This window comes from Pocillopora verrucosa, chromosome 3, assembly GCF_036669915.1.
Source record: "Pocillopora verrucosa isolate sample1 chromosome 3, ASM3666991v2, whole genome shotgun sequence".
Classification (NCBI taxonomy): Eukaryota; Metazoa; Cnidaria; class Anthozoa; order Scleractinia; family Pocilloporidae; genus Pocillopora; species Pocillopora verrucosa.
Genome location: NC_089314.1, coordinates 9,935,475 through 9,959,566, shown reverse-complemented (window position 1 = coordinate 9,959,566; position 24,092 = coordinate 9,935,475). Strand labels below are relative to the sequence as shown.

General features: G+C 37.5%; 2 protein-coding genes across 2 annotated transcripts; both read right to left on the bottom strand.

Moving 5' to 3' along the window:
• Positions 1-962: 962 nt before the first annotated feature.
• On the bottom strand, positions 963-13,884 carry LOC131783672 (guanylate-binding protein 6-like). Its single transcript, XM_066163889.1, has 11 exons — positions 13,817-13,884; positions 6,941-7,119; positions 6,341-6,498; positions 5,658-5,830; positions 4,778-4,973; positions 4,192-4,456; positions 3,231-3,526; positions 2,654-2,908; positions 2,277-2,399; positions 1,698-1,745; positions 963-1,350 (listed from the first exon to the last, which is right to left on the bottom strand). Exons 2-11 carry the CDS (start codon positions 7,083-7,085, stop codon positions 1,048-1,050), a joined length of 1,962 nt encoding a protein of 653 aa, XP_066019986.1. The 5' UTR covers positions 7,086-7,119; positions 13,817-13,884; the 3' UTR covers positions 963-1,047.
• Positions 13,885-20,901: 7,017 nt separating this feature from the next.
• On the bottom strand, positions 20,902-21,816 carry LOC131784145 (tachykinin-like peptides receptor 99D). The gene has a single exon (XM_059100936.2). It carries the CDS (start codon positions 21,814-21,816, stop codon positions 20,902-20,904), a length of 915 nt encoding a protein of 304 aa, XP_058956919.2.
• Positions 21,817-24,092: the final 2,276 nt, after the last annotated feature.

Genomic DNA, 24,092 nt, shown 5'->3' with positions numbered 1-24,092 from the left:
TGTCAGGCAGGAATTCCTGTTCTTGATATTTACCCGATGAACACGGCTTGGCCTGAAGGCACCCGTGATTCCATGCACTACATTGATAAAACATTGGAGCCTGTAGTTAGAGCTTTGGAGCGACTTCTTACTGAAGCATCAATGAGATAATGGAGTTCTTCAGTGATGCCTAACAGACCGTGAGAAAGAGAGGAGAATACAATTACCTTCTCTAAGAGAGGATCATTGCCTTCATTAAGTTAAGCTACAACTCTATTGTTAGGATGGTTTTTAGCCTTTTGATTAATACAAATACATTAACTTTTTATCTTCTTTAGGGTGTTTTCCTGCAGTTGTACAAGAGTTTGTAGATCTTCCCACGCGTTGAAGTCATCTCAGTCCAATAATAATCATTATTATATACATACATAATGCCCTAAAGCCTTTCATTTTCAAGCAATATTCTCGGATACAATATTGAGGTATGCCGAAGAACTGGTATAGACATTTCATATCTGTTAGCCATAACTTGCCTAAAAAGTCATCTCGATGCGACTCCTTATTGTGTCCTTAGTTAGCGATAAGCCTTCTAATAGCATGATGCAGTTATCTCCTAGCCTCAATCAAGTGAAAGAAGTTTCAAATTTGATCGGTGACCAGTGCTGGACTTCTGAAGAATTTCAGCTGTCTTCTATAACGTCCGCCACACAAGCCAACTCATTTCCCCTTTTGATCGCACAAATACCTCCAAAGTAATGATACCATAAGATTTAAGATTTTCATTATAAAACCATGCAGACTTTTTTGGTTTAACACCAGTTTATTGTAGTCAAGTCAGTTATAACATAGATATAATTCACAGATCTCTAGAAGTGAATAAACTTCTGAAATAACGGCAAGTAACTTAAATAGAAATAACCTGATGGCAGTCTACTGATACTTACAGGCTTTCTATAGCCCGCTACTTGGTTATAGTCGCTTATTTCACCATCAGCAGCCCCTTTGAACAAAAAGAAAAGTTAAATCTTCGGAGTCAGGTGTTATGTGAAAGGTAAACTGACCGTGTTTTTACGAAATAACACAAAATCTTTTCTTCGGTGGGGGAGGAGGTGGCCTGCTTGCGGAAGCAACAATTTGCTTCTGTAGCTCGACAAATTGGTCATTCTTTTTTTCCATTAACTGCTGCATCTGCTCCATTGCCTCCTTAACGGTTTGATTCTGCTGGACCATTGCCTCTCGATCCTTTCGCAGCTCTTCCATGTTTGCTTTAATTATGTTCGTTATTTGCTCCCCAAAGGCTTCCGTGTCCGCTCTAATCTGCTGTTCCAAGCGTTTTCTGTCTTCCTCTTGCTTAGCTTTCAGAATTTCCATCTACAACAAAACACGAAATTCACAAATTGATATCTGAAACATTTTAAGCTTATTTCTACTCACTTTTTCAATTGAACTGGAGCATAGTAATGAATGGCAATTAATCAGACTTAGGTGGGCGCTGGAATAGGGACATTGATAGAATGGTGTTAGTATTGAACAAATATGGAAGCAAACCGCGAAAAAGTGATCATGGGTGATGTGCTAACACTTTATTACCTCATAGAAACACCCAAGGAATAAAAAACAATGAAAGAAACAAAACAAAGGCAACAATGGCAACAAACAAAACTACCCAATAAATCAATAAGCAAACAAAAAAAAAAAACAGATACGAGGAAACCCACCTCTTTGTTTATCGCACGCCGCACCTTTTCCAACCGAGCATTCTCTTCCTAGAATTCAATCATAGATCGTTATGCATTGTTGATATAGGTTGTAATAGGTCAATTGCGAGAACCAACTATTGCTCCAAACGCAGTGGAATTTGTTGCATATTGCATGAACCCTATTTTTACCATTACTATTCACTTTATTGTTATTACTATTATCATTATTATTACATAATATGTTTAAGTCGTCATTACTATAATTACAAATTTTTAAATAATACACATAATCTTTAAAGCTTTACAAAATTTACTGTTCGTTGGGTGTGAACGCATTGAGCAACCAAAACTGAGTTATTTTCATACTGCAAGAAAGAGATAGGTGCTAGCGCCAGCGCTTGAGGCTAGTTTGAACAGTTATCATTGAGCTGCTTGACTGTAACTCCACGCTCGACAAATATTTACCCTCAAATTATTTTGATTCAAACGTAAGAAAACAAATTTAGGGAGACTGATTGAAATGAAGATATAATCATATAACCTGTAGGTATGTGCGGGGGCAATAGTATCTCTTTCGCTAGTTATTCAATGTGTCACCTCTATTCGTCGTCTCTCCTGCTCCAAACGAGCCTTTTCTTGTTTTTCGAAAGCCAAAGACACGTCGAAGTCTTTCAGCTTTTGCAAGTATGCCATGTGTTTCTCCATCTCTGCCTGCATTTCCTACAATGTCCAAATAATGGTTTAGATGACTGATATGGCTTCACGGAGAAACCTTCACTTAAGTTTCCATCATTCTGTTTTTCTCGTTAATGAAAACACAATTTTGGTAACAAAGCAAAGAAGAGAGTGATCATCCTCAATACTGATAGAGAGAAAAAATTGACAAATAAGCAAATCTTAAATCCCTTATAAAGAGAAACAAAAAGGTTTCAGATTGATGGACAGCTCTAACTGGTTGGCTCAGCTTGGCCTACCGGATGAAACTCGTAAAACACTTGAGCGCAAACGTCTTTGGCTCCCTTTGCGTCACGATTAAATCCCTGTTCAATTGCTGAGTAGCCACCAATGATCTGAGCAAAGCTGACTGCTGCTCCATCCTTGCCGCTTAGCTCCCTCAGAATGGGGTCCAAGTGTTTTTTTTTTAAGGCCCTCAGCAGTTTATGGCATTGTTCTTTCGTTAATCGTTTGTTCTCATCTTGCCATCGTTTCAACCCTTCGTTCATACTCTCCTAAAAAAATAACGATGCTTATTTCATAATAAGGTCGTACTTTTAGTCTGAAACGTAGGCGTCCTCAGGAAACTAAAATACTGAGTGTTCCTGACAGGAGCCGCGCTAATGAACCTTTGAGGCAATACTAAATACTGAAAAGTGCTTGGAAAACCCTTATATATCTCAACTAGATTTGCTACGCGTGTACTAAAAACGCCATCGAATTAATAAACTACCCGAGGATGAATATCCCTTAACCATCAAAAGCTTTTTCGATCATTCTCTTAGAAATTTTTTTAATCAGCACCTTCATAATAACACTGTAATGTTGAAGTCTTACCATGAGCTCATCCAAATACTTCACGCTACTCGAGGCGGAAACTCCGACAGTTTCTTCCTGAAAAATCCTCATGCTTTCTTCAATAGCTCTTTCCTGAACCTGACGAATGTTATCGCTGCCACAAGGCAGTGAACCATCTAGCTCTGATGTCATTATCTTTTCATACACCTGCAAGGCGGCAAGTTTCGTCTCAGTGCACTTAGTGTGCACAAAGCTCTCCCACGCACTCTGCACATTGGGTACTGTACCAGGAGTGTTCAAGGCAGAAACGTAAATATTAACGAGAGCTGCAAGAGCTATGATTTTAAAGAGAGAAAAATAATTAATTTTATTAAAAATTTATATTCAATTTCTTGCGTATTTAACATCAAACGGAAAAATAATTTACGGTTACTAAATATCTTTGACGGGTCTCACAAAGGCGGGTTTTCCATGTCAAGTTTCGTCTCTTGCACAAATTCTAAAAAGTTACATGATAGAATCTTAGATTTTTTGGGATTTATGAAAAATGCGAATTTCTGAGCGGTACTCTAAAGATTCAAACTCAAAGCTATTTTTGATAATCAGAAATTCTGGACATCAGGCGCTAAAAAAGAAATCTGCATCTATGATCAATTTTACTGATGACTATTTTCAATATAAGGTAAAGTCACAAAATAAACGGGAGAAAGGTGTTCTTACTTGACATGAATGACCCTGAACGAAATGATCTCAATTCAATTCCCAAGGCCTTTTCGTTGAAAATAAGTTATCAAGTAAGGATCTGATTATGCATTTGCTCTGGATTTTTAACTGGGCCGTGAAAGGTCATTTCAGTGCACTACGTCCATTCCCTTGATGCCCAAAGCTCATTAGAAAGTTTCAATTTATTTTGCATGGATTTAGTAAATTCATGACGTAGGAGGGGGGGGGGGGGAGAGGGAGGGTGGATAAGGGGAAGAGGGCTGAGGAATCCACCTACCTTCACCAGTTACGTATTCTCCATCGTTAAAACTGCGCTTAGGTGATAGCTTAGACCTAAGCAGTGCTTTGAACTCCTGAACTCCTTGGAAAAATGACTTTTTCACATCTTGCTGCACCTCGTCTCTGTTAAGGTTCAATAACACTTCCGGGTCTGATGAAGGCTGAGGAAGCTTGAAAACGTCAAACCCAGGGAAGAAATTCAAGATACTCTCTGCCACTTGATGTGATTGGTCGCCTTTTGAAGCATGGTCGAATTTGAAAACCTAGATGCAACAAAACTACCGACAGTTGTATTTCTGCGGTATTGAAAGATGACAGCTTTACTTCAAAATTAACGAGCAATTCTTCGCAATGAGCACTGTAGCTCGAAATCGCGTACTTTTCCTTCCTCTCTCCACTGTTCAATCTGTTAAAACAATGAAACTTATGCAAACGATCCTGAGTTTTCCTTCAGGGCATTATCCAGTACAAGTATTATGCAGTAAAAGTTGAATTTATGCCTCAATGACAAAACACTTATTAATCAGTTACCTTCGAACAAATTGGCATAAAGTTATCCTTGAAAACAAACTTTATAAACCCACCCTTGACAGGAAGAAATCCTTGATACTGTTACAGTCCCCTGGAATACACAGAAAAACATCCCTCAGCAGCCAAATGAAGAAGGGAAATGTTTTACGAAATTGATTTGTATCAGCTTGCACACTTTCTCCACTAACTGAATCACTCGTTTGTGCTGACGAACGAAACTGAATTCGCTGAGAGAGTTTCACGATAAAGCTGTGATAAATGTTAAGGATTCAAGGAAAAAAGTGGTAGATCAATCATCCAACCTAAATTTTAAACAAGTAGTTAATACAAAGCTACGTTTCCCATATTGAAATCCAGATCTGTTAGATATCTATAATCTTTACTTAGACGATGTATGGATTTCAGTGTCTAATTGATCTTGAGTAACAGTAATTTCTCTGTTTTTTTTTTTCTACTTTACATTTTGGTAATTCACACACTTCACTCGATTTCTGTCTTCCGAGACATTGTTGCAGGAGGTCAAAGATCTTTTCTAAACCAATTTAATTCGCAGGACATTCAAACAGAGACTTAGAATTGTCATTTAAATTATGCAAAGAAAAAACTTTTCATGGCGAACACGATATGAAAAGTGGGCCTTAAAAATTTAGAAGTTATCCGTGTTAGCACCAACGTGGCGAAAGAAAAAATATTTGTCTATCTTGAGACATCTGATATCTTTTTCCAAAGCTCCTTATTCGACGACTGAGCTTAAAATCTTTCGTCTTTTAAATAACAAACTTAAGTATTACACTTCTTTGACCTACTGATGTAGTTGGTATTTTATTCTCCATAGAAACTCAATCAATATGACTCCATCTAATAATTGGCAATACTGAAGCTGCTAAACATCAATTGAAAGGTTCACAAAGCAAAACCTTTGATTAAGGATACTCTAGTCCGTGAAGATCAGTTCTAGTCGGTACATCAGCAGAGTTGTAAATCAGTACCGAAGCCAGAAGGATGGTCAGTGTAAAAATACAGTGATCGTTCGATTCACCACTTGACACGGCGTCTATGCCTTCAGAGTCAAGCAAAACCACTGTGAACTCCTGTCCATTGGAGTCCTTTTCAGAAAAGGCAAAGAAAATAAAAAATAGTGCGATATTGGAAACGGAATTAACGTTTACCTTAATTTTTTTCCTTTAGATTGTTACCTTCAATATTACATCAGAAAGAATTGAACTAAATTGTTAATTTTAAGATAAAAATAGTTGGGAAAAATATTATGGTAGATCAAACAAAATAGTGACGAAAGAACGGACTGTCTAACTAAATTCACCTCAGCAAACGAATGCTATTTATTCAAACAGCCAAATTTCAAAAGACTGTAAAGAAAAACCATCATAAGTTTTGCAGGTAGTAGTGCATATCTAAAGCCCAGGAACAGATGTTGAGTTATGTTTCTGTACGATCCGCTCTCGCCGGCGGTGTAGGTTTGTGTCCTGACTTTCTCCACTTTTAAGCTAAGAATTTCCTGCATATCCTTCTTTGCTCTTCTTATCTATTTTTCCGATTGAATCGGTAGTTAAAGAGTTTGGGTATTTTTCGTCGCCGAAGATGTTACTCTTAAATACCTTTAACTTATCTGGAACAATCCACATCCAAATTCCCATGGTTTCCGGATCTAGAGAAACTCCAAGAGGAAACACTCCTCCCTGATCGAATGCTTTACTCAGGATGTACGATTTTCCTTTGCGATAAGGACCAGCGATTGAAACCACGCATACTGGCCCTGAAAAAAAAAAAAGAGCAGGTATTGTTGACCCTGGCCGTAGTTTAATAACGAGAGACAACGATGAGAGAATACAGGGACCTTCATCTAATTTCTCCTCTCATTATCACCCCTGAATCACACATCAAGGTCAGGAGAATAAAGGAAATGATCACCAACTAAAGAAGCTCTTGATTGTTAAACAAATTCTCCTTGTCAGCACCTTAGGAAATGTCTTAGGAACAGTATGGAGAATACTGAGACTAATTTAAATCGGAAATAGCTGAAGCAGTTTGTATTTCTCTTTTATTTTTGGTCTGGTTCGTTTCATTTTCTTCTTTTCTTTTCTTTCTTTTTCTTTTGTTATTAAGTTGTCATCTTCGATATGTAAATCATCTTATCAAAATACACTGAAACATTCAGTAATAAATTCTTGCTGTATTCTAGGCAATGATAACTCTACCTTTGATGCTCTTGAGCCTCTCTATGGCTACGTCAACAACACAAAGGCTTTCTCTGGGGCCAGCGCTCTTGCTGTACTCCCCTGTCTGCTTGTCCCATTTACAGTTGTTCGGGAGACAAAGGGGAACTGCACATTGTTCAGACATTGTGGTTTTAAAAGAAGGCAAGCTTTAATCTTGTCTGCAAAATAACACCAAGGTTTTTATGTCAAGTTTGGTGTGAAAATACTGAACGAGTGGAAAATTTCTGACTATAATGCAAATGAAAAAAACATGCGCTTCTGATTGGCTAAAAATGAGTGCATCCTCATGTAACACAAGTGCAAAGTTGTAACACGAGGAGTGCAAAGTTGTAACACCAGTTCAAATAGCCAATAGAGCGCACACTTTTAAGATTTCTTCTCTCTTGACTTTGTAATGTTTTTTCACGTTCATTAGTAGCAAGTAATAACATTATTTCTCTTGCAATTTGATGTCACAAGCACTTGTAAATATTTCAAAGACTAAAAATTGCACTTGCCCTACAGGATCATGCAATTTCAATTTTGTTGTCTTTGAAAAATTTACTTGATCTTATTAGCACCAAATTCCACTCGAAATCATGGTATTACCTTTGCTAAAATGTAACAAGCTAAAACTACCTTTTAACACCTATTGTTGCATTACACTTTTCTACCCTTAAGTAAATTTTCATTCATGAGGGTTAAATAAAGGAAAATTTGGGCTGAGTCATTCAAGAGACAACCATAAGTTATATCAAAGTTGGTGTCGATATTGATTTAACCTACTTGGTTTATAGTCAGTTAAACCACTTCTACCTTATTTTATTCCTTTTTGCTTTACACGGAGGAGACAACCTCAAAACTTTCGCTTTGATTGACGGTTATATACAACAGAAATCTCATTTTGGATTCTGAGCGATGGCTTACGTAACTCTATGCTGCGAAAGTAACTGCTTACAGATATTTCATGACATCATGTTTAATAGTATGCCAGGCTTACATAGTGATTTGTTAGTGATAACTATAAGTGTTTTCAATCGGTGAGTCAACATGGCATATCAGGTGTGTTTATACCGTTACTGGCCTGAAGTTAATAATATTTTGCATCAAATGAGACTGAAATTAATGAAATGAGTAGAAGTTGGCTTTCAGCTTCCAACTTTTGACGTTAAAATAAGTGAATAAATATACTTAGACAATAAGTGTTTCTTTTCTCTAATGTTAAAATGATAAGGCTTGATGACTTTCAGGAAAGATCTATTACACAATGTACCTTCGTGTTTTCAAACCAGAAACTCTGAAAACGAAGCGAACTGTGTTTAAGGAAATTTTATAGAACATTCACATGATCAAAATCTACTTTGGATGCAAAGCTAATTAAGTGCCGCTCTCGCTAAGAGCGGTCCTCTCGACCTCCCGTCGAAAAAATGTTTTCTTTAACTTTTTACCAATGGAAAGGGGTTTGGACACATATTTCAAAATAGTTTTGTTGTTCTCCAGTTCTCTTTTATTGCGTCGCCACAAGCCAAAAGTGATTTTTCGACTAGACCACCCGTGCGTAAATTTCACAGATTTTGTCGAGCGCACAGCGACAGAAATAATATAGCTCACGGAATTCTATCTTGCTTCAAGTTAGAAGATGTATTCAATAAGTTTTTTCGTATCGCGTCGCTTAAAGGCTTAAAAGCTACGCGATAGGTCCGTAATGACCAGAGTGCATATTTTATTTAATAATTCTGATCTTTTCCGCACAGTGCGCAGTTCATGACCTGATATTTCAACGAAAATTATTGACAAGGCGCCTTCCGATCATCTTTGTTTACTTTGTAAGTCACAGAAGCACGCGAGCGTTACGGCCGACTTGGCATCTATTTTCCATAAACTTAAAATCCTCAACGTAGAAGATAAACAAACGAAGTTTGAACGGTCAAAGGAAAATCTTGGTCAATTTTCTGATTACGCAAATAATCTTTGACAGGAGCGCAATAGAATAAACAAATGGATTTGTATTGTTTTTAAGATGTTGGTGGATGATAGTTAGAGATATACCCGCGAGTTTCGATGACCTATTTAGTTTATAAACTATGCACTGATATACTTTTTTAGCCCGATAAACGCCTGCATTTTGAGAATTCTTTCGTGCAAATTGGTGATTTTTTGATATGCAAATTAAGGTCGAAGTCTGTGAACCAAGGGCCCAAACGCACTGGGCAAATTTTCGTTTACTTTGCGAAAAAATCTGTCACCAGTTCCCTGAGACAAGTGCGCCTGGTGATTTTTAGATTGATCAAATTATGTCAAGGCTTACCAAACTTCAGAGACGCCGTCGTCCTGCCTCGAAGCAGGACACCTCTTTTTTTCAGGCGTGAAATCTGACAGATATGTCAATTTACAGGCCATGATTTGAAGGAAAATGTCAATCAAGAAAATTTAATCTCTATTTTTAGTCGGAGTATTTCAATCTAAAGCCCGCCACAATTATTTCTTAATTGCGCGGCAATCAAACTGTGAAGGTGGAAGATTCATACCTCGGTATGCTGCATAACGATTCTTACTCAGAATAAAACTATTACGGTTCCCAAGTTTACGTTCCAGCTCCATCTCCAGGGCGAAATACTGTTAGATTTTTATCGGCTTAAGTATTCGACAGCGCTTTCTTTTGGAGGCTTTATTTTTATAAGTGTCTCATCGATGGTGCATGCTATGTTTGCGATAGAGGCTCTTGTCTCACGTGATTGACACATGTGGTTAACAGATATTTTGCTGTGTCTTAGTGTGCCCACGCTTAACAAATTGAAAATTTGGCAGAGACAAATTTTGTCCAGATTTTTGGTAGGGCCAAACATAGTTTGTCAGTACAGTGCGTCCCGACCCTAACTAAATACATCTTGTAACTTTAAGCAAGATAGTGGAGTCAATATTATTGCAGTCGCTGTGCCCTCGACAAAATCTGTGAAATCTGTGAAAATCTGTGAAACTCCACACGGGTGGACAGGGGTGTCACGAGAGTGACGACGCGATAAGGAAGAGATCTAGAGAACAACTAAACTATTTTTGAAACACGTGTCCTAACCCCTTTTCATGGACAAAAAATAAAAGGAAACCTTTTTCGACGGGAAGTCGAGGGGACTGCTCTTAGCGAGAGCGGCACTTAACCATCGAAAAACTGTTTCTGAGCATAATTGAAGCAATTAAAAACAGCCAAAATACGTAAAAGTATTTGCTTTCTTTGCGACTTCTGCGTCAAACGGAAACTGTGTATTTATTTTTCCATTGCTGCAATAAACAATGACCGAAAATTGTCAAATTGACTCGAATCAATGATGCAAAGATAGGATTCATTTGTCCTAAATCTAATCTATTTTGTTGTTTGCAAGAGTTACGTGGGATCAAGCCGAAAGCCGTGACAAGGACATCAATGAATATCTATTCTAAGTTTTGCGTAACAGATCTTTTCGGCGATTAATGTTTAAACATCTCTTATGGTTTGGCTCCTCGGAAGGTTTTCGGGTTTTGGGAATTTTAAATCGACTGGATTTCTCGAGGGGATAAGAGGTAACTGAACACAACTTTTGTTGTACCAGATTTTGAAATTTTCGTTGGCGATCGATCCATTTAAAGCGTTCTTTTTAAGGTATATCTAAGACTCACATCTATCTTGAGAACAGTACTTGCTACGAATTCACGGACAGAAGAGAAGTAAATAGTTTCAGTTTCTTCCTATCATCTTTGATGCTTTTTATGAGATTTATATCCTCCTAAAGGGGTCTGTGCTGGCATTTTACATCTGTAATTTACTAACGAAGGAAAACAAAATAAATCTTGATGATTGCAAGAGAGGTTTTCTTGCAAACGGCCGTTATAGTGTTTATGTACCTCAAATTGATTTTCACTTCGCCATTCATTTCTGGCTTGTCACAGTTAGAAAAAGGTATTCTTCACGACTCGAATCAGATTTTAAAACAATTTTGACCTTATTAAACCTTGAACAAATTTTTTTTGTATTACTTTTTACTCCAACGCACTTTTCGGGAGCATTAAGGTTTAAGAAGGAGGCCACATTGGTGAGCCTCAACTTACCTCAGTTTACTCGCCGATACAGCAGCGAATCAAACGGCACGCTTCGGGAGTTTCTTGCTATAAAATGAATCAAGAAACGTTGCCCTTTGAAATAATGACGAGGTAGCAGCTACGTCAACAGGAAAACTTTCACTCTCCAAGACCATGCATGTATAGTATTGCTTTATGAAAGAGTAATTCGCCGAAAGGTACTTAGTTCCCCGAAATACATGAGGACACATGATAATAGCTAAAAATAGCAAATGTTAATGCGTCTATCATGCACTGGTGGCGTGATCACTTTTCTTTGGAGATCCAAAGGCTTAAACGGAAAACTTTCGTTTCCGAATAAAATATTTCGATGTAAGCAAGTTTAAGTCAAGTAACAGGTGAGCTGTTTCATTGGAGGATTTTTCTGTGCGATTGCGATGAATTTGTTTTAAAAATATGCATCAAATATTTCAAGTCAGAGCTCTTCGATCGTGACTTTGAATATAGTTTATGTCTGTTAGACGTGCAATAATGTTAGTAACAGTAAGTTCTGAGAAACTCATGGTTAGGGTTTTAAAGGAAGATAAATATTACCGTTGAATGAAATAATCTTGATTTCTTTCGCATCGTGGTTGTAGATATATCACACTATTCCGTTTTGCGTAAACATTACTGAGAATTCGTTCATTTCGCATGGACCAGACTTTCTGCTTCAATTTACCCCGAACTCAGGGAGAAATTTCATTACTTAAACGTTTTCTGGTTAGGAGGAATCAATTTGTTTCATAAACATTTCGTTTTCAACTGAAATGAACTTCGAAGTTTCGCATAAAGCGGAAGTAAAGGTGAAACAATCACGAGAGGTTGCTTTCGTTTTTAATTTGGGAACAAATTAATTCAAATCCTCAGAACTTTCTTGGAATCCTTTTAATATTTTTCGACGAAAGTCATTAGTTAACCATTTTAGCAATTACTGAGGTTTGCAAATGTGACTTGCATCGCACAGACAGCTCACGTGTTCACTAATCAAGAAGACCTCTCTTAGAGTTAGTTTTGAAATGCAGATTACGATAGTTGAGTCTGCCAAAGACTACCTTTCCTCTCTCTCCCAACGAGGAAACATGATAAGTGAATAGAATGACTCGAAGGATGGATGCAATTGTCAAACAATCCAGGAGCAAAGTGATTTTTCTCTCAACCCAAATACATCATTTAAGAACTACGGTAGCTTTGAAATTTAGAGCTCTCGACAACACTAGATGCCAAGAATTTCCCTTTGATTTACAAGGAATCAAGAAGATGAAGTTCTCGGATTCGCGTTAAAAATGTGAAAATTTTAGAATTACTCGCAGACACTTTATAGAACTGATAAATGTCATATTCCTATGTTTCTGTTTCATTAATCATCCAATATAACGCTTTCTTTAATTTCAATTTAAAGGAAAAACAAATACCGCTTTGGGTGACAAAATCGTGTAAGGGGAATAGAAACAAACAATCTTTGCAGTTGATGTCTTTTTAATAAACTTGCAAATATCGGAAAACTGCGCCGTTCCCATTTGCCTCCCAAACAACTGCAAATGGGATGAGCAGACGAGGGAATACAGCACTGACGAAGAAGAAGAAAGAACCAGCCTCTATGTTGTGAATGCTGCCCTGGAACGATTGAGGAGCGTTAAAGGTAAGTTTTGTATTGCTTGAGAATGATCATAGAATAGTCATTACCCTGAAAGTGATTTTACGGAGCCAAATGGACTATCGTAGGGCGAGTGATTCGTGCCTATGCATGTAGCATTTTAGCTGGATACAACATGCTTTATTAATGTGTGATCTGGGTTTTTTTTGTAGGTCCGGTATGTGTTGTATCTATTGTCGGTCCATGTAGAAAAGGACAATCTTGAGTAAAGTTTTTGATCAAGGCGAAGTTTCCCCCCTCGGATATGAGCTGGACCCAGAGACTATGGGCATATGGTTATGGATTGTACCAGAAAAATTGAGGTAAATTCTTCTTATTCGTATATTTATTGTTAAGGACCTTTTGAAAAAGAAATGGATTAGCTTCAAATAAATACTGAAAAAATAATCATGGTATTATTGACAAAAATGAGGATGATAATCTTAATAATAAAGTGAAAGCAAAGAGGACAAAAGGTTGATTGTAAGGTATTCATATTCTCTTGCATAAGTTTCTCAGCAGTGTTCGCTGCTGATCCTAGATAAATATATCTCGAAGTAACTTGGTTAACGTCTAGTTCAAATCAAAACAAAAATATCGGTCAACACCACTGTAGCGCCTATGGCGATCAAAAGAATCTAATCCATAAGATACCAAGGGGTGTCGCTCCAAGACGCGGTTAACGAGGTGTTTGGGGGCTATTTTACAGATCGAGATTGAAGAATAGCGAATCTTTAATCTTGCAAGCAATCGACCACAAACCACAATCAACGATCAAAATCACAATCGATCTCACAATCAATCAATCGTAAACTGAAACAATAGGACGACGAAGTTCAATCAATCTGGTGAAATGTTGCGAAATACATAATCAAAAATCGTGTGTAATGACAATGAACAATGCAAATAAACCAAGACAAATTACGTTAAAGCACAAAAGTTTCGGTACAAAATTGCAGGAATTTTGGTGGCTGGTTAGCAGCCCATCGTTCTTATATAATTGGTGGGCGTTCACTTGCATCAGATACAATTTTGGCCTTTAAACCTCGTATCAATTGGAAATACGGCAATAGAACAAAATATATGTTTGTAGACTTTCGTCTAATGCTGGAAAACTTAACTTAGGAAAATAAAGTTACAAAGGTACTTACATATTGGTCACGCTTGTGCCAAAGGTTTAAGAAACGAAATGACGAAAGTTCACCAAGACTACTCAAAAACTTACGAAGAACTGATTAAAATGACGCTAAACTCGCTTCTAAATTAATGCGCGTGGTGACGCTGAAAGGTCCGATTACAAAACCAATAGAAACATAAACAAATGGATAAACATTGTCGCTATGTTCGTATCTAGGATCATTCTGAAATTATTAAAATAATCAATTATCAATTTCATACAAATGAACCCTCTGGCCAGTGTCCTTAACAACCACAGAATGTTACTTATCACAAAATGCTGGACATCTTTGTTCAATCCATTTTTGTTTGCCTTTCTGTTGTTGCTGTTGTTGTTATATATGGGGTTGATGTTGTTTCCTGCTCTTGATGTTATTGTTGTTGTGGTAATTGCTTTTCTCAGGTTAAGCTGGGCGTAGGGTAAAATATGGACTGGACCATTTTTTAGACTATTTTTTTTTTGGACCATTTTATAGGGGGTGAGCACCCCATTATTACTGAGGGAGGGGTGGGATGAAGTCTATCAGTACTGAGGGAGGGGTGGGAGGCAGAGTGTTATTACTCAGGGAGGGGTGTGAGACGGACTGTTACTACGCAGGGAGGGGTGGGAGGTGGTTGTAATGGTAAACACTACTTGTTAATGGAGCTTTAACTCTATCGTACAAACAATTTTAATTGGTTTTTCGACTGAGTTTTTGTATGTCAAAATTTTAGCGCTGGGCCGCGGCGTTTCTTCATTTTTTGTATTATTTCATAGTCGCTATCAAATAAATTTTGCCGGACTTTGATGAAACAAAGGATTATGTTCACAGAAATACCGTAGGTCTAGTACATTCGTTACATGAGGTTACACGAGGTCACACAACTTGTAAGATTCTTTCTGTTAACAAATTTTGAAATAAATATTTTTGTCTGACATACTTTTCCTATGTCGAAAAGTAGCATCAAAACAAAGACAGTTTTAACAATGACCGATATGACAAAATCTACTGAGCTTCAAGCTTTTAAAGGACCAAAGGATGGTTATTAAGTTGCTGTAAAAATTTTATTGTGTATTTGTGTTGTTCTATCTTGAGACGAACTCAAAGTCCGGCAAAATTTACTTGATAGCGACTATGAAATATATATGGTGCGCCTACTTGTGGCCATGCACCGTTAACTGGCATAAATCACTACAGTTTGTAAAAAAGTCTAACATAACACTCTTACCTTGTTTATTTATGATTTTATTAGTCGTTTCGATTATCATATTACGCCTGGGGATTACTTTTTGACAGGAGCCAAGGTTTTGCGTTGTGTTTTCCCCTCCCTCATTTATATCATAAGCTAGTCACGCAATAATTGATACCGACGCAAGTGAATATTTACCATGTATAAAGATTTTTGTTTACGTTGAATTGAAAACATTAAAATCTGTGCTTTTTTCACTAACCGTTGTTTCAGCGGCAGCGTAGCAGTTAAAAGCGGATTGTTGCTTCAACGCTACTGAAATTTTTAGTATTCAGACAGGCGAGCAAAGCGTGATGCTCTGGGAATAGGAACTTTTAGGGGCCTTCTACATGATATCCGAATGAGTTTTGTACAAGAATGAGTTCATAACGGTTGCCACATGATAGCCAGCGTAACAGGTTTTTGGTAGCCTGTTGACCAATTCCCAATCGAAACTTAAGTTTAAGTTTACTGACGTCACGCGTAATTTTGCTCACGGTGGTAAGTAGCCTACCTACCGGAGCCAGATTGTACGAATTTTCCAGACATCTTGTGTAATATCTGTGATACACGCTTGCCAATTCCCCTATCAGCTTTTGGAATCCACTTAACCCTACCTTTACCATGGCCGGACATTTCTTTTCGTACCCTAAATCTGCTATTGGAACCACGATTCCACCCAACACCGAGATTTGATTTGTGAGTGGGGCAATTTGTAAAATCATCGATATCTTTTGGTGTCTCGAAGATGCAGGCACGCGACAAAACAAGATCAACTTCATTTTCTGGATCTGAAAACTTGCAACTCCGCAAGTGTCTCTTTAACAATCACGCAAGGGGACGACTTGGTCTTTTCGATAACTAAACCCACAAGCAAACGATTTAATAAACAGCAAATCTCCCTTTTAGCATGTAAGAGAGACGCTTATAAAACAGATCAGTTAGCTAAACCAATATGTAACTTGTCAATCAAATTGACTATTGTAACCATACTTTGACTTCAGCCGGAAAAGGAATCATCGATGGATCTGGACATTTTAGTTTTCTGAATGCAGTAATTCCTGAAAGGTTTTTCTAGATGTCATATAAAGAGGAAAAAAAAACCCCCATCTCTTGTTATTTCGGAGGTTGATTCATCTTTGAATTTCTGTGTCACACTTGTCACGCAACTGATGTAATAAGATAGAGAAGATAAATAAATTGGAACTCATATCTGGCCAGAATGTGGTAATTAACGTGATCATCGAAACAGCTAATAAAATCATAAATAAACAAGGTAAGAGTGTTATGTTAGATTTTTTTGCAAATTGTAGTGATTTATGCCAGTTAACGGTGGCGACAAGTAGGCGCACCATGTATATTTCATAGTCGCTATCAAGTAAATTTTGCCGGAATTTGATGAAACAAAAAACAAAACAAAACACAACCTTCAAAACGATCCATCATTACAAGAGACTAGCGGGAAAGTTACAGGGTCACTTTGATCTCATACTTAGAAAAATTTAACATCACCGACTTTGTAAAGAACAAGGATACATGTGACGAGAAAATGCAGATGATGGAAGAAGCTATTATTTCCGGTATGGACGGAATTATGCTCCTGAAAGAAAAGTCGGTATCAGCGAATGAGGCACCGTGGATGAATAACCCTCGTAAACGCCTTATTCGCCGCCGGAAAAAAGCACTGACCAACAACAGTTTGGCCGAGTACAATCAGCTCCGGAATAAAGTGAACAGAGATCGGAAAGCGTGTCGAGCAAAGTACTACGATGCCAAAGTCAAAGATCTCAAGGCTTGCAAGCCTGCCCAGTGGTGGAAGGAAATCAAACAGCTAAGTGGCTTTTCTAAAGTCGAGCGCGCGAGCCCCATCGCAGACCTCCAAACCTGGCTGACGAGGGGGAAGATCCTAAACATTTGGTCAATGTTATCAATGACGCCTTGTTGTCACCAATAAGCGCATTCACCCCCCCTAGCCATGCCGGATGTACACGCGCACGCGTACGTACACCAACAAGAACCTCCCCGTCAGTCTCAGTCTTCAAGGAATTATCGGCGCTTAACACGAACAAAGCATCCGGACCTGATGGAATCCCCTCTTGGTACTCAAAGAAAACGCGGACTTATTGGCTGCACCAGTGGCAGACATCTTGAATTCTTCCTTTTTGGAGCGTCGACTTCCAACTTCGGGGAAGGAAGCGGACATTACACCCTTCCCGAAGACCTCACCTGTTAGTGATGCTAACAAACACCTGAGGCCCATTTCTCTGACCCCAATTCTTTCTAAAGTTGGGGAAGAGTTTGTCGTTGAAGGCTACGTCAAGCCTGCCGTCCTTGCAAAAATGTTATCAAAAAAGGATTCGCCAGGCTTTATCAGTTAAGTCAACTTAAGCGTGCAAAAGGAGATCCTGCGCAGTTAGTTTGTTTCTATACTACGTGTATCCGGCCCGTGTCTGAATATGCTTGCCACAACGGTCTACCTAAGTATCTCTCTGAAGACCTAGAGAATATTCAGTGCCGTGCACTTAGAATAATTTTCCCAGCTTTAGGCTACCAAGAAGCTCTAAAAGAGTGCAATATTGCCACCCTCTACCAACGGCGCCAATTGATGACGGAGCGCCTATTCAGTGAGATCAAAGACAACACCTGCCACAAATTACATGGCCTTTTACCGTCATCTAATCTTAGTACCGTAGCCTTAAGGAGAAATCGCGCTTTTAACGTACCTTTTTGCAGAACAAATAAACTGAAGAATAGTTTTATCATGTACAACGCGGCTATTTCGTTATGGCTTTATCATGTATGATGCGGCTACTTCTTAAATTTCATTACGTATGATATATACAATAATATATATCAATAGTATTTTTGCTCTTCCGTTCATGAATTTTAATGTACATATATAGTATTTTTTAATCTTTTTTTATTTAGTTTTTTATTCTTTTTGTATTTAGTATTAAGTAAACATTTATACAGTCCGTAATCCAGCCTTTTGGCTGCAATGGATTTTTTAATAAAGCTATCAGCAAGCTATCAGCACATGGAAAATGGCTTGAACAGCTTGCAAGAACGAAACTCACAGCTAAGAAAGGACAGCTGTAAGCAGCTACTGCTTGGCCTTAAGCATCAACACCTTGATATCTAGTTCTTATCAAGTTTCGTTTGCTGAAGTAATGGGCTGCTAGAGCGCTATCGAGCAAGGATTTAAGGCAGAGGTGGGGTTAAATGATTGATTAGGGTCTTCGCATATTTCGTGATCATCACTGATGCTGTCTTAATCCACACGGTTCCGGAATTAAATTGAAAATTCTTTATTTTCTACGAACTTACACATGTTTAGATCTAAGCGATTTTTGCTTAGCCTTTTTTGCCTTCTTTAATGCTGGAGCTGCAAAATGAGATGGAGTAGCGCATAGAACAGATTATCCGTCTGCGCAAACGAATAAAGAAATAACCAGAGTTTAAAATTGTCGCATTAGTTTAACTATTTCAGTGTTTTGTTTATGAAGTCTGTCAGTATGAAAGTGTTTGACAATCTAGTAAGTTCATCCTCTCTTGGAGAGCGTTATCCTTTTGAACGTATCACTCAAGTAGTGTTCATTACTGCGAAGATCGCTTTCATATTCACGTCTTTATCTGCAGTTCACATAAATGATTTTGATATATTCACAGTAAAAAAAAAAAACAAACCAAAAAAAAAAAACAAAACAAAACAAACCAAAATGGAGCAAAGCAGAACAAAAAAAAAATAATAATAAAGCGACGCTTTCCCATAGTGTTTTTCGTTACTGTAGTGATGGCGTTCAACAAGATCATGGAATACTGAAACACTCCCTTGAACTATAGGAATTTGATATTATAGCAATGGATCACTAGTAAAGCCTGTCAAGAGGTAAGATTTATGAAATCTTAACTGTTTTTACGTGCTTCATGCACGTGTTTTCGGTATTTTGCTTCCGATTTACAAAAAAAAAGGAGTGTGGCAAAGGGTTACATACCTTTTCAGTAGGATTCTATAGTTTTAGTGACGATGAAGAGATATGAGGTGAGGCTGGTGGAGCGAGGACGATGAATAAAAAAGAGGTTTTTTTTTCAGTAAAGGATTTCAAAGGCCGGTATTGGAAATCAGTAACTGAAAATGTGGAAATATTCAAGCATTTTTTTAATGTCTTATTGTTGTTGTTCATTTGGCTTTTTATGTTGAATTTTCTTGGATAAATTGTTTCTAATGTTCATTTGTTCTATGTAGCAGCTCATAGGTCAAGTGTGGAACATTTTTAGCATTGTAAACAGAATAAAAGAGATCGTAAGTTTTGAACTCGGTAACGAAATATATAAAATAGAAATAGAAAAAAATTCTGAATGGCCTGGGGACTCAGAAATTTTTCTATGTCCCACGCTCTTGACAAGACAAAAGACATCTTTCTCTATTTCTTTACCGAGGTCAAGACTTCCATCTCTCTTATTCTATTTACAAAGTTCAGTCAACATGACGCTATCGACATTGTTGGTCTTAGCAGTATGTAGGATAAAAACAACAGATAAAACAACAACAGTTAGAACTATACTGTAACTGATACTACTATTTTTTTTTTTTTTCGTGTTCTATTTTAGATTACTATCTCCGTGATATCAAACAACAGCGAAACGAACAACCTGAGTTTCACGAGTCAACATTTTACGAGTTTATTCCTTGTGATTTACTTAGGATGTTACTTTTCTTCAAGTTTAAACACTCGATAAAATTTCGGGCGACACGACTTAGGATTTTGGGCGACATGAATTTCGGGCAACATGACTCTGGTTTCGGGCGAGATGACTTTCGGGCGATTTGACGTAAACCCGCTTGTCATATGAACTCCGTCAGACCTCGCTCACCGTAGAGTCTGTGGCTTAGTAGTAGAGCATCGGAGCGCGGAATCCAAAGGTCTGAGGTTCGATTCCTCATGGAGACTGGCTCGTGACAAGGCCAAAAACGTCTTTCTCTATTTTTAGCATTACAGCATAAATTTAAAATGAGGGTAAATGTTCTGGATGTGAAAGCGATCTTCAGATTAAGTATTCTGCTGTTGTCTGTATTTCTATCTGGACCCTTTCCCCTCTTATATGACATTTCAGTTTGGAAGTTCTTCTTTTATTTTGATGGGTTGTTTTTCTTCAGTAGGATTAGTGACGTGGTTCAACATTGCTCGGTACTTACGTTTTAAAATGACCATCTCATGAAGAAATATTAACGTCATACATTTACCTGTGTTAAAACTGAGGTACTATCCATTTGCTAATCCTTGGCTCAACAAAAAGTATAAGTCGCCATGGCACTGAAAAAGGGATTATTGCTGATCGTGCGCCGAAAAAATGATCCGTGTAATAACAGATTATGTACAGTTACCTTGGTGCACAATCACTGATACGGCTTGCAAAGGAAATATGGACTAAATCGGTCCAGTACAGCACAGCAAATGTGAGATTCTTGAGTTATACACCTACTTAAATGGACAAATGAAATTTTGAAGAGCAGTCATGTTGTAAAAGTTCCAGTTAGAAACGCTACATATTAGATAACCTCATGCTACTTCTAGCTCTAGCTTTATTTTCATTTTTGTTTTTATATGCAGTGAGAAATACATGATAAAAATATGAAGCTGTCACCAGAGAGACGATCTGTGGGCTACACTGTCATTTCTATAATGTGCATTTAATAAAACAGTTAACAATTTTTTTTCTCTTTTCTTTGCATCTTCCTTTTACATGTTACAAAAAGTTAAAGTAATTAACAGTCTGCCAGTTTATCTCTTTGAGTCCGCTAAAGTAAGTTCACCATCCTCCAATATAATCTTATTAGACTGTTTTCATATTATAAACGTTTTATGTTTTGTAAAGTGAGTGTGCTGTTGAAGGAAATAAGTGAGATATTTGATTGCTTGAATGTGGTAGGGTGAAGTTGCCGTTGCCTTCTAAGGCTACATTTCAATCTCAAAATAGTTTCATGAACTATGTTCCTATAAGTTGGCATCCTTAAACAATAGATGATAAAATTGATGAAAGAATTACTAAACTGGAGAAGCTTGATTACGTATACAACCGCAAAAGGGATACGCCTACAGGGTATGCAGACGTTTAACACTATAACCAAAATTTGGAACGGTAGCCACGTTACAACAAACATCCCTGTTATCAAAAGCAGTACATAAGCTAACTTAGTGTTACTTCTAGCTCTGTGGTCACTTTGTGGTCTGGAAGCCTGCAAATTCCCGATGATGCCGTAGGAGATAAAAGACATCAACAACGGAGTCGATAAGCTAATGATCATAACAGCTACAAAATGATGTTTTGTCATGATTCTAAAATAAAGTAACACTCTCGTTGATGTCACGATAACAGAGAAGACCCATGGCATTACCATAGCGATGATGTAGCTTTTAAAGGAGAGCTGTCGATGGTGGAGAGGTCGTGCTATAGCATAAAGCCTTTCAACAGAGATTACGGCCAAGGTGAATACTGACCAAAAACCTGTGAACATGTCTACGCAATCAGAGATGAAACGTGACAAAACTCTTTCCTTCGAGACAGATGTTATCATAAGTATAGGTACTGCAAATATTCCAACCAACAAATCAGCAATGGCCAATTCTGCAAGTAGATAATGAGGTCGCTTACGAAGTCTTCGTCTCAATAGAACTGAAATGGAGAGACAGTTACCAATGATTATTATGACTGCTGTGGATACAAAACATATACTCCAGAATATATTCCATTTGTTGAAGTTCATCTTCAGCGCGGGGTTGGGCAGCAATTCCTGAAACAAGGAGGAAAAATTATTTTAACTCATCATGACACAACAAAAATTTGTAAGGAGAGAAGACCTACCCGTTGTTTGTAAGTTTTGATGCCCATTAGAGATATGTTATTTTGGTAATTGGGAGAGAATCCATTTGCCATTTTGTTGTCTGCCGGAAATGGAGAAGGTTGGCAAGTGAATTAAAATCAACGTTAAGTAAGATAGGTAAAAGCCCTATTCAATCTAGAGTCACTCAAATACTGTCATCTATCATTATTATACGTAAGTTTGTTTTTGATAATGTTGGTTTTTCTTCCCTCTTTTCATCTCTGATCCACGCGATACAGATTTTTTGATTTATGCGTGCTTAATCAAATGACTGCACGGCTGTTTGTTTCAGGGGTTCGTTACATATGAAAGAAACATATCGCTAGTAGGAAATTGTTTATCGATATGAAGTTAAGAAGTACAATTTTCATTCATTTTTCACCGTCAGCGTGTAAAATTCCTTTTTGAACAAATCGTTCCTTTGACAAATTGATTTTTAATCTTCTCTACAAAGTTATTTCTGTATTTGCCGTTGCTTCAGGAAAAGAAACAAACTATAGGGAGAGGTTAGTGTAATTGCTTCTAAGCTAACCTACGATTTCAACTTAATAATTATTGACATAGCGCACCTAACCTTAGATAACCTCAACTTGAGTAGCTTCGTCTTGTGTTGAGGCTTATGTTCAGTTTAATGCAGTGGTTCACCCTTTGCCTTGGGGCAAAATTTAAAGGGTTTGAAAGCGGATGAAAACCTGACACTAATCCGAAATGAGCTTAAGGATAGTTATGGCCGAGATAAAAATCTAAACCACAAACTCAATCTAAATCAAGAAGGAGAAAATTGCCATCATAGAGTAAAAGTTCTCACCTTAAACGTGGGAGTCAGTTGAAGCACGATATCTTTACTGATGGAGGAAAACTGATAAAGCATCCACAGATACGAGGAACTGAAATATAAAGGTAATCTAAAAGCAATTTTTCGTGATGCGGGCGATAACCACATACTGAAGCCAATACGGAAGGATAAAAGGTTTTGAAGGGCTTAGCAGTCGTGCTCACGTCATCTTTCGTTTGCCTTTCTTTTTTAAATGGTTTTCCCTCAATTTTTTCAATATATTTTTTTACTGTTAGGAAGGTTTTCTTTACTCCACAAAACTGAAAGCAATACCAATATTTTTAATGGCTTATCTGATATGACGATTCTCAAAGTTAAAGGGAAAGAATCATTTCTGCATTGATAAGTTAACCTTTATTAGAAAAAAAATTTTAAAAGGCAAATGACGTCGCCGGAAGGAACACGATGGCTCGGCCTGTATCACCGATAGTTCTTTGCTTGTTGAGATATATCCTGCTGACAAACAATGTTTTGGAAAAGCACAGGGGAAAATAGTAAAGTACTTTTAACCTTAAAGCATGCCGTGACAAGTCAAGAAGTAAAATGGTACCTAATCTCTGATTCAGATTTCAATTGAAGGCAAAACTTCACAATTACAAGTAAGCCGGGTTTATGTTTTGAAGGATATGAAATCGTTATAAGCATTGGTTTCTTGTTATCATCGTTGAAACAAATCCCCATAGTGTTGACTAAACTTACTATTGCCATTAGAATATTCAGGGTTGCAAGCATAATCTTTTAATATATTATTACAGAGGGGGCTAAATATAGTGAACGTACGTGCTGCCTAACACTGAAACGGAAAAATGTCTCAGAAACTAGCCCATCATTATAATATGGCTAAGATAAACAAAGGGGGTAAGTTCTCAAGAGGCTTTGTTGCTGCGTGGGTGGAGGTATGAAAAGTGGCCACCGTAAAGAGTTTCCAAAGCTAATGTTTCAAGCGTAAGCCCTTTGTTCCTTGTTTACACGTTTTACACTATGATATAAATAGCAGACTGAGGAAACACTCTACTACGTCATCTGTATTATAGACTATCTAAATTCTATAGAAACCATCATCTTGTTTTGAAATAGCATTTGCCTTGTTTTTCACCTCAATTAAACTGTGAAGTGATGCAAGCAAGTGGAACTTCCTTGAAAATGGAAATAAGTCGCGATGAAATGGCGGCGTTTACATTCACAAATCATCAATTCTTGTCAAGATTTGCAGTGAATTTAAACCGATTAAATTTCATGCATCGGCCTAGCTAAGGATCACACAGCACATAATTAATAATTTTGGGAAGTTCCTCACAGATAAGAATTTCCCTCATTTTTATCT